At 47.6% G+C, this 16066-nt stretch overlaps 1 protein-coding gene across 2 annotated transcripts in view; it reads left to right on the forward strand.

The window, feature by feature from the left end:
• Utx (Utx histone demethylase) overlaps positions 1–16066 on the forward strand; it is a 138079-nt gene that overhangs the window by 92484 nt on the left and 29529 nt on the right. For both annotated transcript variants that reach the window (XM_084593399.1, XM_084593400.1), the window contains 8 exons: positions 8629–8749; positions 9014–9068; positions 9856–9890; positions 10732–10825; positions 11489–11714; positions 12286–12606; positions 13956–14175; positions 15842–15961. In XM_084593399.1, coding sequence (XP_084449525.1) covers positions 8629–8749; positions 9014–9068; positions 9856–9890; positions 10732–10825; positions 11489–11714; positions 12286–12606; positions 13956–14175; positions 15842–15961 — 1192 coding nt within the window. The remainder of the gene's footprint in view (positions 1–8628; positions 8750–9013; positions 9069–9855; positions 9891–10731; positions 10826–11488; positions 11715–12285; positions 12607–13955; positions 14176–15841; positions 15962–16066) is intronic.

Consider the following 16066-nt stretch of genomic DNA (forward strand, 5'->3'; position numbering starts at 1 on the left):
GTTCCATGCAGGGAGGGGTACTGGAGAAAACCGCTCCAATTCTTTTTTTTTTTTTTTTTTAAGATATTCTTAAGTTCTGTTGTGTTATTTATGGTGACCATGTTGCCATTCGTTCGGCTGCAATCAAAAGGCGTTTGCTGCAGATAAATTTGGAGTGGAGAATTTGGTATTTACTTTTTTCCCGTATCTGAATTCGAACTCTTTACTTTGGTGGTGTCGTCGGGAAGGTTATGGACTCAACGATTCCCTATATGAAGTACTTGCATGGTAGTATGGTCTGCTGGAGCCTAAAAAAAAAAAAAAAGAAATGCAACAAAAAAAAAGTTTGCATGCGGAGGCGGCCTAGGGCAGTGATGCCTGTATTCCTTTCCTGGTTTCCTGGAAGAGCGCCGTTTTCAATGAAAGTAACATATTTGCCATTTTAGAAGCAAGTTATCTGCCGATATAGGCCTCCTCCTATTTGTCCTGGTGTTTCGCAGTCTTCCCTTTTCAACAGAATGGGGAATAAGCTCCTCGCCGTGGCTACTTGCACCTTTCTTTCTTTCTTCGCCTATGTGACGCATTAGGGTTGAATGTCTGTATGACCCACCCCGATGTAGTCGTAGTGTGGCACTTGATTCAGGCAGTAAATTAAGCGCCCAAGGTCACTTGATCTTCCATTGCAGGGGACAGCAGCTGGGCACGCCGATCGTCAGGGGAGACACCACCCACCCCTTCCCGAAATTACCTGTGTTGCATTCTCCCCCGCACCCTTCCTTTCGGGCTTTTCTTTTTTGACCGGCAATGTATAACACCCCATGAAAATATTTCTGGCTATAGCTCTTGGAGGATCGCGGCTTAGGCCAGATGATGCGAAGGTGGGTCAAAGCGCGCGGCCATATACTCCGACGCGGCTGGCCTGTCAGCTACGTCGGTGGCATCAACGCAACTATTGATCTAGGCTGGGATATGGGAAGTTGGAATAACTTGCTTGTGTGCCTCCCAGCGTTCCGTAGAGATTGAGTTTGAGCCCTTGTGCAAGACTTCACGGAACGGGCCAGTTCGCTCGCATCGCAGCCCCCACTTGTACGTGGGGATTTTGAAGCCACAGGAAGGGTCCGAAGTATCGTATGTTACGCGGTCGCAGTTCCGCTTGCACACGCGCCTCTCAGTTGAGGTGTGCATTTTACGGTTGATGTTTGACGGCGTTCGGAGTACCTGTGTTATGTCTCTGCTCAGAGCACCGGCATATTACTGGAAAAATGGGGCTGGGATCTATGACCGCTTGCCTGCGGAATCTCGTGCGCTCCCCCTGTTCTGACTCCTGGCAGAGTCCTAAAGAGCATTGAAGGACTCCGCATCTGGCTTACCAGCGTGTGGCTAGGTTTTGGACAAGGCAGAAGTAATGGCCGCGCCCAAGACGACCACCCTTTAAACGTCCGACAGGCAGCAATGAATGTGTCCCCGACATAACTGGGAACGAGAAGAGTCTTTTCTGACGGTAGCAGTCTGCGCACGTCCGCGGCGCGCAGGTCTAATAAAAAAATAGGTGTCGACCATGATGTGTTTTCTAACGTGCGACATCGCACAGTAGCCGGGCACCTGGCGTTCCGCCTCCATCAGTATTCTTATAACGTGGCCTTCATCACGTTATAAGAATACTGATGCGATGTATGGATGCGAGAGTTGGACTGTGAAAAAGGCTGACCGCCGAAGAATTGACGCGTTTGAATTGTGGTGCTGGCGAAGACTCTTGAGAGTTCCTTGGACTGCCAGAAGATCAAATCAGTCGATATTGTCGACCATAAACCCTGACTGCTCATTGGAGGGTGAAATTCTAAAGTTAAAGCTCAGCTACTTTGGTCATCTGATGGGAAGAGAGGAGTCGCTGGAGAAAGATTTGATGTTGGGAAAGGTTGAGGGTTGCCGGAGAAGGGGTAGGCAGCGAACGCGATGGTTAGATGGCATCCTCGAGGCACTGCAGATGAAGTTATGTGATGTTAGGAAGATAGTGAGAGACCGGAAAGCGTCGCGTGACATGGTCAATAGGGTCACGAAGAGTCGGACACGACTGAACTGAACTGAACTGGCCTTCATCAAAACGCGGCCACCGCGGCCAGGATCGAATTCGGGTCGCCCGGTCAGTAGCCGAGCGCCGTAACACCGGCGGGGCTAACCCTTTTAACCGATAGCCGGCGACCAGCAGAGGGAGAGTGGATCCTTTAGATGAATATCGGACGGACTCTCCTCGCCTACTGTTTACCTCTGTACTAAAAGGTAAATACATTTAGTTGGGTCTTTTCACCCCCGACCGAATAGTTCCTCATCACTCGTGCTTTGTTTCCCGCCTTCGATCCCGGTACATAGCAACTGGCTCGGCCGAATGCATCACCTCCACTTAGCTACAGACGCAGTTTCTTCCAATCACGGGACGGATCCATGTCTGCGGGAGGTCCATTCGATGCTGCGCTGCAACATCGGCGTATTTCTCCGAGTCTTTATACTGTAGTCATGATGGCTATACTCTAACTGCGACACTGGCGCGTGTTCTGCTGAGAGAATTTGATTTAAAAATGGGTAATTTCCCCCGCCACTGGATTCCGAACTGATAACATTAGTACCAAAAAGGACTCAGTGATCACCATTGAGCTTAAGGCTCCGTTTTCAGCTTTATTACCTCCCTCCCCTTTAAGTGATTAGGGCCTCTAATCATTTGATACTGGACAACTCCGTTTCGTGCTCGGTGTGGGCTTCCAATACGCCTTGCGCATTTTATAATGTCGGGAGCGGTACCACGAAGGGTTACGGGGCAAACACCGTGAGAACTTGGAGAATCCGAGGCATTGTAACCCCTGCGGCAGCAACGCAGAATGAGCGGCGCAAAAATGAAGAGTTGGGAAAGGGAGCTGGAGCAGTCCTGCGCGAGAATCGCAGGGCCGCCGCGCTCTGGGTGTCCCGTTCCCCATCGGCAGCGGGACATCCGTCCCTGCTCCTGCCTCCTCCGGCGCACTCCCCTTGCATCGAGGGTTGTCGTGACTCACTCACAGGCGTGTGGGGAGCAAGAGCCATTCTTTTTTTACGTTAACCTGACAGCGAAAGGCTTCCTTCCCTTCCCGTTTGCAAGCTTCCTCTGCCGTCTTTTTTTTTTTTTTTTTTTTTTTTTTGTGTGTGTATCCTTGTTTCTCCAACGCGGCATTCTATGCGTCACAGTGCCACTGTTAGAAGAGTGTGGTGGGTTCTGTGCGCGCCTACAGCGCATCGCGAGCTGCTGGTGAATGAGAGGAAAAAAAAAAAAAATGGACGCCATGTGCGGGGGGGAGTTTCGCGTAAACCCCGTCCCGCGCCGCCCCGACCGCGCCGAAGAGTCTCCGCACCGCTCTTTCGAGCAGGAAGCCTTATCGCAGAGCCCGCTTGCAAGGGGCAAATTGGCGAGAGGCCCCCGTGTTTGATTTACCGTGAAAGGAAGTGAGTACATCTATCTGCCTGATGTACTACTACGGAATCGGCACGCGAGCAAGGAGCGCCGCGAGGATAAGGATAGGCTTTACTGCATTTGGCAGCACACTCTCAGGTTATGAATTACGAGCGTACTGATATCCACCATGCATGGAGCAGTTGTATCCTTCCGGCACTCACCTGACACCTAAATTCGTAGGGTAACGGAATAGCCCGTAATTAAGGAGGTGCGGATATGTTTGTCGAAAGGAAGTTAGTAGCGTAAACAGTAAACCGCAGATAGCAGCGTAAATTAAGGAATATGGTCGAGTTCGTATTTACGTGAAGGAAATCGTGACGAGGGAATGCGGGACATGAGGTGCAGTAGAGTGCTCTTAGGTCACTCTTGAACGGGCGCGGTTGAGGGGGAGGAGGAAAGGTTGAGAGCTGATGATCGACAGCTTTCTTTTTTTTTTTTTTTGTTAATCTAATGGAGAATTTTTTTTTCGCTTGCGTTTTGTATTACTCGCCTATTAATTACTTGCTGAAATGTATTTTCCTCCGTGCGTATTGATTCTTTTTGTTTGTTTGTTTTATTCTTTTTTGTGTGTATGTATATCCTTTATGTATTTCATTGCATACAAATAAAGATCACTTTGATTGATTGATTGATCGATTGATTTTTTGAGCGGCCCCGTGGTATTTGGTGTTCTTCGTTGGCGTTTGCCTACAGAGATAGCTGCTTTTGCCAAAATGTGCTTTCGACTGGGCAAGCGTAAACAGCGCGGACTGCGACCATTTGGCGCATCGATACCGCTCTCTGTACGCAGCACCCTGGCGTACGATGTGTCATTTGACTATTACGCTGACACGTGCATGGTTAATGTCCCGCGATAGTCTTATGCAAAGCAAATGTATATATTAACGGGTAGCGCTAAAGGCCCCATCTAAAACCCGGCGTTGGTGTTGCGATTGAAAAATCATAAGCATGGCAGGGGCAGGCGGTAGCTGGCAGGTGACATAGCCGAGCACTGACTGGCCGTAGTGTTGCCTGACGTTACGGTTTGGCAGGAACTGCCAACTGGGGCCTCTCCTTTTATACGGGAGGGCGATATCAGAATCAGCCTGTCGGGACATTTGAGTTCACGTTACCTCTAGGCCCACGCAGACATAGTCATACGCTATCGCGTCGTACCCGTAAAGGGGGAGCTTAAATGCCCCCCTTAATTATTTTTCGTGATAATTTTCCCGCATTGATATTTGAGGCTTTCTGCCAGCGCACAAACTCTTCCTTAATCTCGAGCTTAGGTTATAAGGCACGATAATCGGGTGGATTGAGGCGGCGCTTCCGTGTTTTTTTGCGGGTAGCTGCACAGGGCTAAAGTAATGGGGGTCTCAGTCTCCCACTGGTCTGAGACTCCCTCCGCGCTTTATTGTAAATGACTACAGGAATACGATGCAGGATCTTCTATTCTTGTCGGTGGTTGTCAGAATATTTCTTTGCTGTTTCGGCAGTTCGGCGGTGTTATAATAAGAACTACAATTTTTTTTTTCTTTCTATAACCGGAGACCAAGAAAAATAATTTTTCCTCTTTGTATAAAATGATGCGCGAAGCAGGCCACCAGCCGCTTCTGTCTCCCTCTTCATTTCGCTTTCCACCTATGCTCTAACCGGTAGAGACTCCACTTCCGATGGAGCTAGACTTTAAGCACTGGTGACTGGAGGCAGCAGCGAGGGGTGTCATTGCACCAGCTTCGGCAGGGCACATCAAACACAGTTAAAAGGCCAGCGAAACGGGAGCGCACTTGCGCTGGCGCACTCTCACTCTTTTCCATCTAACTGCATCAGCGCAAGGGGACACCGTGAAATCCAATCGAGAGTCCTCCAATGCCATTATTTGTGTGCTCGTATACATTCTTTGTATGAGCGGCACGCAAAATTACAACCTTCCTCCCTGTCGGAGAGAGGGGGTGTACTAGAGACACGACGGCGTAAAAGGGACCCCCCTTCCCCCCTCCCTTTATTTTTTTTCCTGTGGCAAGTCTAGCGGCAGCAGCTGCGCGCCGCCGCCGCCATCTGGAGTGAGGGGACGTGGCCGGCATGGGAAGAAGGGCGGCCGCGTTCTCTTCTTTTTCAGGGGCGGCCGGAAGACGGGGAGGGGTAGCGGAGTTTGGTGTTGCGAGTGCGCTCACGATTCCAGAGGGGAGCGAGGAACGATGATGGATTTCCGCCCCTCCAGAGGAGGCACCGCTTCTTCTCTCCGTCGTGCGATCGGACATCTGTCTCGTCCCGCGTCGTCGCTGCTGCGTAGCGCGCGAGCGTGTGTCCACCTGGTTCGAGGCGCGCATGTCGCTGGGCAATTACACCAGTTCGCGGCTTGTTCCCGCCGTGGGACATTGACCTGCGCACCTTGGTGTCCGCTGAGCGACTTGCGACCTTGCCGCACGCGTCGCTGATTAGGGAGACAAGTTTTGAGAAGAGTTGATTGATCACAGAGAGCCACGGCTGACGCGTTTGTGATCTGCACGATGTGGGGTCAAAGGATCGTGTTCTCTCTGTCGTTTCACCTCAGAAAAGCGGAGCACCTCTAGATTGTAAGCTCTTAGCTACGAAAAACCAGTTCGACCCCTTTCGCACGCAGTTTTCGTGGCAATAATTTGAGCATAAATGCCCCGGCACCGCTAGAAGATAGAAGACACCTGCCGCGGGACACCGCTTGGCGCGACAAATCGCTGCCCTGCGCTTGCCTGCACGTTTGGCTGGCTGCTCGTTTCTTGGCGACCCGTTCACACCGCACCAGTATCGAGGAGTGACCTACTGCTTTGCCTACTGGTGCTTGGCAGCGGCTCTGGTCACTCGGGGGAAACTGGGGGGCTGCGAGGCGCCTCTGTGCTTTTTCACGTGACGCTCTTGCCTCTTCATTTCTTTGTAACAGCATAGCAGTACTGCAATGGGATCATGAATGGTTTGATATATCGATATTTCGATGTATACAAAAAAAAAAAAAAGCTTATCTGCAACCTAGAAGCGGGAATACATTGCACCCACGCTAGTGACGCGACTTGCCGCCCGCCGTCTCGAGCTGGTAGCACACCACTCACCTTTTAGGTGGTGTGTAAGGAAGTGCAGGATAAAATGTGGAACCTGGGCCAATTCGTCCGTCCCTGAACCATCGATCCTCTTTGCGAAGACTTTAGGTGTCGGAGAGCAGCAGATTCCTACGAGCGATCACGTTCTATTCAACTCCATACGTGCATTAAGCACGTTGCTTTAAAACGACCATATAATATTTTTGCGAATTTTGTGCATGGTGCCCACATAATGGTTTTGTTTTGTTTCTTACGTGCATGCATGTGCTTATCAAATGTACGCAATTTTCTGCGCTTGTGTGTGTGTGTGAGAGAGAGAGAAAATTCTATTTGTTGGTGCGCGTTCATATAAGTGTACGTGCCGTCAGTATAACTTGGACAGCTTGGCGGCCGCGCGATGCTGCTGATACCTCTTGAGACATGGGTTCAATCTCGGCCGCCTGGTGATGGAGGCAAAATTCAAGGCTTGCGTGTACTGTGGCTGCAGGCGATGGAGAGGATCCAGCGCCTTCCAATATGACGTCCCTTTCTTACTGCTGTTTTTCTTTTCTCGAAAAAAAAAAAAACAACAATCCATCTGCACAGCGCACGCGCCGTTTCTTCAGACTGCTGCCTAGGGTGTCAACAGCTTGCGAGCGATGGCTGTAAACAGCACAATGTGGTTTCCCAACTTCCCGCTTAGTTCTCGGGCGAGAAATAAGCGGGCTAGGCTGGTGGATCATGGCTGCGCAGTGCGCGCCTCGATTGCTTTCTTTTTGCTTCGGTGACTTCAGTCTTCTCTCGGAATGAACTTAATGGAAACCGATGATTGCTATTTAACGAAAAGAAAAGAAAAATCTCGAGCCGTCTTCGTCGTGACTTGGCCTGGTTGCGACACCGGATTTTCAACATTTCTAGCAACTTGCGCGGTTCGCAGACCAGAACAAGGAAGAGCGCGACCCCGGACACGTGCGGCAGCAAAACTTGCCACGGGCCGCGTGTGCGTGTATGTGGAGGCGGTGACTGGTGTCCACGAGCCGCGCCCCGGGCGGCTCGAAAAAGCAGAGGAAGAGGTCGCTTCACGAGCGCACAGCCGATCTCGTGACAGCAGTGTGTGGCTGAGGTACCGCTGCAGGCGCAACGGGAACCCGATCGCCCCCTTCTCCCTGATGCCCGCTCTTCACTCGTTAGCCGGTGAGCGCTGCGGTGAAGAGCGAAGGCGTGCTCGCTCCGACAGTGCCGCTGCTAAATCGCTCAAGTCAGCCGGTTCGAGAGCGAGTGTGCAGGGCTTGATACTTGATCAGCTGATCAAAGCTTATCGGTCAGAGAGAGAGAGCAAACTTTATATAGTGCAAAAAAAAATAATGTAGAGCTCCCATGATTGGGTCCTCATTCCAGGACTCCCGCGGCCTTTGCTGCCCGGCTGGCCCGTTCAATCAGCCAAAGCTGTTCTTTCGATTCCGAACTGGACAGCTCAGCCTCCCACTGCTCCGGCATGGCATTGTGAATTATAGGCACTGCATCCATTTTCTGGCAGGCCCATCTAATGTGACAGTGTCGGTTTGTGTCCGCACCAGGGACATGTGTCCTTGTATACAGTATATCTTGCTGTATAGAGACAGGCATGGATAAGAATTTGTTTGTAGCTGCCGCCAAGACACTGACTGCTCCCTGTAAACGTTTTGGGATGGAGGGCCCCTTTATGCCCCCCTTCCCCCCTTCCCCCCGTCCACACACACACATCGTAGCATTGTCGCTGTCATGCCTCCGGTGTAGAGCATTGACGTTTCGACACTGTCGGAAACAGGGTTGGCTTTATTGGATTCAGCATTGCATAGTTTGTGGCCTGTGCTGACCATTTGGATTCTTGAGATAGCAGGCAGAGATTGAATCATGCGTGTTTTCTGTCCGACTTATCCGAATGTGAGCTGGCCACATTAATGGCCAATGATCGTTCATGAAATAGCATTTCACTAGTGTCATAATGCGCTGTCCTGCTGCCTTTTAACTTGCTTTGTTTTCTTGGTTTCTATACCTATTTTAACAACTTGTGCATGCAGCCACAATAAAATGTAAATATGTAGTTTGCATTGTTTGCATTGCAATCTAACTTATTGTGCTTTTTCCTCTTCTTGCTCTTCGCAGGTCTATTAAAGCATTCCGCCAAGTGCTTTACATCGACCCTGGTTTCTCGCGGGCCAATGAAATCCACCTTCGCCTTGGATTGATGTTCAAAGTGATTGCTGATTACGAGTCCTCTCTCAAGGTTAGTCGTAATGCCACTGCCACTTTTCCTGCTTCTTTACACGTTTTGTGAATGCTTGCTCTTGGCACTGTTTACCAGGTTGAGCCCAAGGCATTGCTTTACCTAATAGTGCAAATGGCTGTAAGGTGTGCTGAGAAAGTATTTTGAGCCTTTGAACTTCTACCAGAAGCAGCTGTAAATACTTCTAGTAACCATAGTTTTCTGGAGTATAGAGCTGCAAATTTACAGTAGTATAGAGACCCTTCGTTTTCTTTCATCTTCCAGCACTTTCAGCTAGCACAGAGTGACTCAAGGCCCAGTACATTCACAAAAGCTGACGGTGAGTCGTCATAAAATGGTCTCTCAGGATTGCACATACCTTTTCAATGCCACATGCTAGTGTCGAAATCGTGGACAAGGGAACAAGCAGTTGAGGTGATGCTAAAAACTAATTGTTTTTTGTTCTGGCTTGTTCCAAAAAGTAACAAGCATGCTCGGCACTAATTGAAGAGCAGAATTCCCACCACTTTCAGCCACACTCAGTTTAAAGTCTGCAAAGAACCCTAGAGATCTTACATCGCAAACTGAGTGTTCAAGCTGCGTGCTGGCCACTTTGAGCGGGAACAAAGAAACTTATGAAAAATTTATAGCTTAATCTTTTGTCAGGCGTGACAAATGTAATTGGTTATTCGAAATTTTGGTGTTTTTATCTCTTATTATTACTAAAGTTTTAGAGAGTTTGGTTTCTTAGTGTGAGACTCTCTCAGGTGGCATATGAGGCCTTTGGATATCTGTTAGTACTGTCTAGGTCTCATGTTAACCTCCAAGAGCTGCTTCAGGCAGGTGGCCTGTTTGAATCAAGGAATTGAGCTCTATTGAAACAATTCTTTTGACATTTTTTTGTTTCACTTAGCACATGCTTAGTGTTATAAATGCATATTAGAACAGTTATCTATATTTTTTTTGTTGGATTGCGAACGGGTTGTAAAACACCAGTGGTAAAACATCATTGAAGTGTCACATGCCAGTTTAGCTACAAGAATGTTTCTAGCAAGTTAGTTTTGTTTTCGGCTACCAGAAACTCTCTATGCAAGGCTTGTCTTATATACTCTTGACCTCTATTGCAGTGCGTTTTCACATCGCTCATGTGCTGGAAGTTCAGGTAGGTATTGTTTGTACTACTCGCAAAACAATAGTTTATGAATGCTAAAGTTAATAATTAAAGCACTTGTACTCAAATCTATTCTATCAAGATTTGCTTGATGCTTATGTATCATTTCAACTGTATTGGTAGCTAAAATTTTGACCCTAGATAGTGAATTTAGTTGCATGCTTACTTCTTTCTTATGATGCATTAGACATAACAATACACAAATTGCCACGTTGTATTCACCTGCAACCACCAAACAATTTACTGTTGAATTTCTTCCTTGACGCTGTTTCATTTTTGGTTTCATCAACTGAATGATGGCTGTTACGTGTAGCTAGTATACAGGTCACGTTAGGTATGTCAGCTAGAATGATGAGAAAGTGTATATTAGCAGTTATACTGCTGTTATGCCTCATGTGACATAACAGCTGTTGTTCGCTACAGGAAGCTCAGACCGAAACAATCTGAAGTTCAATCGTAAATTTAGCAGTCATACTTGGCTACCACAGTGTGTGTTTTTCATGCATTGTCCAGTGCACTATTTTGAAGAAGAAAACATGAAGGTAGAAATTTGTCATCTATAGTCCGTTAAGGTAAATAGTTGAACCAACTAGCCAGTTTGGTTTGCATTGGAATTTCAGGTGTACTTTTCATAGCTCTGTGCAATTAGGAAGGACCAGAGTTGTAAATGCATGTAATTAGGGCTTCTGTTGATGCATTTATTCCTCCTTTTTCTGCTAAACAATGTGCCATGCTCTCTCAGATAGCCAGTACTTACGAAAAGCATGTGGTGCTCTAGAATACTGGCAGTAGTTGTTAATTTTGCTGAGTGCACTGCATGCCGCTGTTACAGGGAAAGCACAAGCAGGCGAAGGAGGCCTATGAGCAACTCCTTACTGTGAAGGACCTCAGTCGCACAGTGCGGGCTGAAACTCTGAGGCAGCTTGGTATGTACCCTTGGTAATTTGTGACGTTGCAGGGTCAGTTGCTGGCTGGTCATTTGATTTGTGACAGTGGAGTTGTTTGGTGCCTATATTTGGATACAACTTAAGAAAAAAAGTGGCTTTCGCCCCTCAAATTACCCTCCTGTAGCCAATGGGGTTGAGCAGTTCTTGTGAATAATCCCCTTGGGTCTGCTAGCGGGACAGTGCAGGGTGTGGCTGATCTGTACCTTAATCAAGTTAACTGTGACATCATGAGGGTCAGCCCATGCCATTGGCTAGAGGGCTTCCTCTGAGGGGCATCTGCCACTTTTTTCTTTGGTTGTATATGACCGTAGTGCAACAGTGTAGGTGCATAACACAATTTCTACTGTTTCAGTCTCCTTCATTTGTGCTCACACTTGCGAATGTGGTTCCCACTGTACTGGGTCATCAAGTGGCAGCAGTTTTTTCAGGCCTACTTGAGTGTGTGCCTACACCTACATATGAGGTTTTTTTCACACTGCAGGCCTTTTGGGTAGACTAACTGCAATCGCCTGCATTGCAGCAATGTAACAAGTCAAGCTTGGGGTGCATAATTGAAAGAGGGTCTTGAGACATGGAATAGCTATGTCTGCACGAGCGTAAGCCTGTTATGCCACTGAGATGACTATGCTGGGCTCCATGCAGGTTGGATGCACCACACCCTTGAGACATTGGGGGAGAAACCACAACGCCAGGCATACGCGTTGCACTGCCTCCAGAAATCAATTGAGGCTGACCCGTCGAGCGGCCAGTCACTCTACTTTCTTGGGCGCTGCTTCGCAAGCATCGGCAAGGTGCATGATGCCTTCATCTCGTACCGCAACTCAGTGGATAAGGCGGAGGCCAACGCGGACACCTGGTGCTCCATAGGGTGCGTTTGCCAATAGGCAATCACTTGGTGATGGTTGTTAGTGCTGGAGTCACAGACAACAGTTGTTGGTGGGAATCTTGTCAGCCCAAGTAAAGAAGTGACATTCAGGCTTGCTGCTTGACCAGTGCCACAGTTACTTTAGTCGGGGCACGCAAGTTTAGGTATTTCACCTTGGGAAGATTTCTGTCTAATTGCTTTCAATGTTGGCATGTTTCACTGTGAAACTTGTGTGATATAATGTAGTGGAGGTGAGAAGTTAATGTATCCTTGCTTCTTCAACGGGTAGAGAACAGCCTTTTGGTGTACCAAGCTGCAACGTTCTTGAGACTTAGCATATAGTGCACGTTAAAGAACCCCAGGTGGTTGAAATTTTCGGTGTCCTCCACTACGGCATCTCTCATAGCCTGAGTTGCTTTGGGACGTTAAACCCCACAAACCAACCAACCAACTTTCTGATCTTCTTGCTGTTCTCTCCTTGCAGCCAATTTGTTGAAAAAGGACTCTTAGTGTATTGCTAGCTTGGTCGTGCATGTTTGTGCTTGTCGTCATGTGCCCTGTGTGTGATGTGCAGAGTACTGTACCAGCAGCAGAGCCAGCCGATGGACGCTCTGCAGGCGTACATATGCGCCGTGCAGTTGGACAAGGCACACAGCCCTGCTTGGACCAATCTGGGCGTGTTGTACGAGAACTGCAGCCAACCGCAGGATGCCCTCAAGTGCTACCTCAACGCCATGCACGGCAGCTCCTCTTCCTCTGGCAACCTGGCCAGCCGGGTCAAATTTCTGCAGACTCAGCTGAGTGCCGCACCCCCTGCGAGTGTGCAGAAGCCCCGGCAGCTGCCATGCATTGAGGATGCCTGGAACATTCCAATCTCCCAGGAGATGGCCTCCAGGTAAGTCACTCTGCTAGCTGGACACAGGCACAGGTGATCATCATTGTCCTCCTCGTGCCTGTCATTGTAGTCATCAGCAGCAGCGGCCAGGTTAAATATGCCCACACCTGGAGAGAATGACCTCTTTCACTGACCTCCAGTTAACCCTGTCTTATGCCCTGATCCCTGCAAATTTTTTAACCTCATTTGCTGACCTGGCTTTCCACCGCCTACTGCTTTGATTACCTGGCCATCATATTTTTCGTGCTACTAATGGGTTAAATCAGAAAAACCGGAGTTTTTGTCTGAATTCTCGGCCTTTGGCCTTTAAAGGAGTATCAAATTTTGCTGACATTTTACTTTTTTTTTTGTTAATGATGCGTAAGGCATTCCAGTATATGGATCACCATATGGTTTTTGCCTACGACTGCTAAGTAACTTTTATTGGATATTTTTTTCTCGCCGGTTTTGGTTTCAGCAACCGAGAGATGGCTGTGACATCACAATCAAGTCTAGATCACGCACACCATGAAACATTTTTTTATAATTTCTGTCCTTGAGTCAGGCTGTCTTGAGTGTTCTGGTGAATTAAAACTACACAGGAATGATTATATGTCGCTTTTTTTTTTCATCCTTCACGTGACCAAGGCTTGACTTTGACGTCACAGCCATCGCTCAGTTGTTGAAACCGAAACCGAAATAGGCGAGGAAAGAAATTCGATTATAGATTATTCAGCAGTCGTAGGCAAATATAACGAGGTGATCCGTGTACAGTGATATCCTACACATCATTAGAGAAGACAAAATACAAACTCAAAAATGAAGTGTCTGTACTCCTTTAAGGATGCCTCTCCTCTGGTGGTCAGTAGGTGACATGGCCGTGCACTAATTGGTCGGCGGTTCCTGTGACGTCAATTGTCTTGCAGTTACTTGTTGTCCTTGTGTTTGCTTGTAGTGAACATGTGTGACTTCAGCAGTGATACATTTGCTGCTTGATTTAACCATATAAATTCGTATGCTGAACCAGGCAAAATCAGTTTGCTCAGTTTGCTTTGAAATGGATAGCGAGCCTGATCCTTCGTGGCTGTTGTTGGAGGCTGAGATACGCCGTACCAAGCAGCATAGACAACCTGTGAAAAAACAGTGACATCATCTACATCCACCATCTACAGAGATAAACAACGTCAAACTAGTGCCTTCACATGTTATGCTAGGCTTAACCACGTTAAACTTCTGCAATTTCTTCTCTCCCCTTGGTGGGCCCTACCAAACTCCTAATTTCAGCTAGGATACGATCAGCTCGCTTTTGTACCCTGAGTTGACCCTGCTCTCTTCCTGGCCATTAACTGAGGTGGTGCACCGTTGCGCAGGCAAAACAGCCAGCAGAATCGAAGCCCCGCTGGCTCGGCACCACAGCAACGCACTGGTTACCCTGACCAGGTGGATGGCAACAGTGCCAAGAAGCTCAAAGTGGCCTCGGGCTCTCCTCGAGCCATGACTCCAGGAACAAGTGAAGTGGGGGCGGATCACCGTCCAGCCGTCCCCACGGGTCCACCACCACCTTTCTACCTGAGCCAGCAGCAATTGCAGGTGAACATTTCCTCCTGCATAACTCTGTACACCCGCATGCTGTGGGAAGGATACCAGTTTTAGCGCCATCTTTTCCAGGGCATTGAAGATGGTTGGAAGGGTGAGGACGTACGTAGCATTGTATGGTTCTATGACTAAGTGAAGCTAAAATATCGATCTTCAAGTGGCAACTTAAATTTAAATTCTAAATAACTGAGAACAGTCCTATTTGTAATCTGATATACAATGAGTCTGTATATGGGAAGCTTTTAGTTGGCATATTTACTTAGTAGTCATTTCATTAGAGCAGTGAAGGAATATTCTGTATTCATGACATGTGAAGTGGACAGTGCAGTATAAGCAGTGCTTTACTCTGATGGTTAGGGTTACTGCAAGGCCATGCTATTGTGCAAGAGATGTGTTCTTAATAATATTTAGGACAGTGATACTTAATTTATTATTATGATGTGATATACTTATGCTTGGGCACAATGGCACAGTTGATTAAAAACAATGTGGTGTGAAACAAGGTCTTGTTATTGGAATGTGAATGTTGATACTTATCGTATTGTTTGCACTGTAAAATGTCCTTTGGGTGTGCTACAGCGAGTCATGCTGCACTCAAATTTATTTGTAAAAAAGATGTAGCTTACATTAGAGTTTTGGGGTTTAACGCCCCAGACTGACTCAGGCTATGAAAGACTTATCTTATGCTGGAAAAATATATACGAACATAACACTGAGCATCATGCTGACCTCTCCCATGCCCTCCTACTCTGTATCTCTTTCTACTCCGTTTCATACATCAAGTGCTACACTGCCAAATCTAGAGCTCTTGTTTGTGTTCCCCGCATCCGCGATGAAAAATAGTGCCTGTTTTTGGCGAGAGGAAATAATACTTGCTTTGTCTGCAAGCTTAATACATCTTACGTTTGCCGTCAACTCCGTAAAAAGCACTTTTCTTAGGGAGAAAAAATTGGATTTGGGAACTTGTGGTGATTTGGTGAACTTGAAACTGATAGGTGCCGCTCTGCTCTGCACTGTATGCAGAGTAAATTATTTCATTTGTGTGTTTTTCACTTTAATGCTAGGCCGGTGTGGAAACTTTCACAGCATTTCTTTGAGATTTGCTTCGTGAAGATTCATATGGCTATGGCTGAATCCATGTTTTATGCCTAACTGCAGCCAAGCCAAGAACATAACTATTCCTGGCATTCCTGCACCTTTTCATGTTTCTGGGTAACATTCTTAAATTTTGTGCTTCCTATAACAGAGTTGCCATCACCATCCTTTCTCACTTGTGTTGACTGTGCCCATGCTGTTTATGTACTTTGACTTGTATGTGCATTTTCCAGGGGGTGATAGTGATATTAGGGGTTATTTTTTAGCATATTGATAGTTCGGAAGTGAGCTTGGGTGCAGTCATTGCCATTTTAGCCAAAAACGCAGCAAGGGTAGTTCTTGTGTCTAGTGTAACAGCGTAGCACGGTAGTAGAGTGTAAAAGCCCTGAAATGTGGCACAGTGAGCAACACTACGTATGTTCTTATTTGAGAGTAAAGAAAAGTTACACTGGCTAGAATTTAGCATTTAGCGCTGAAATGGAATTTCGCATTGCAGCACACGTTGTCATTCATGTGCAGTGTGCTTTGTACAGATTTTTGATGGCGATGTGGTCGTGCATTTCAGGTGCTGGGCTACCTACAGGCGAACCAGGAGACTCTCAACCCTCAGCAGCGGATGCTGCTGCAACAACTGCAGCAGCAGCACCGAGCCATGCAGCAGCACAAGCAGCAGCTGCTGCTGCAGGTTGGTGCACAAAGGCCCCAGTCTCAAAGGGCACTCGTCCACACATTGTCTTTGCTCTGAAAACACAAAAGCACCTTCTGGCACCTGTTTTCTATATTGTATGCA

This window comes from Amblyomma maculatum, chromosome 2, assembly GCF_055883805.1.
Source record: "Amblyomma maculatum isolate TAMU_Amacu chromosome 2, ASM5588380v1, whole genome shotgun sequence".
Taxonomy (NCBI): Eukaryota; Metazoa; Arthropoda; class Arachnida; order Ixodida; family Ixodidae; genus Amblyomma; species Amblyomma maculatum.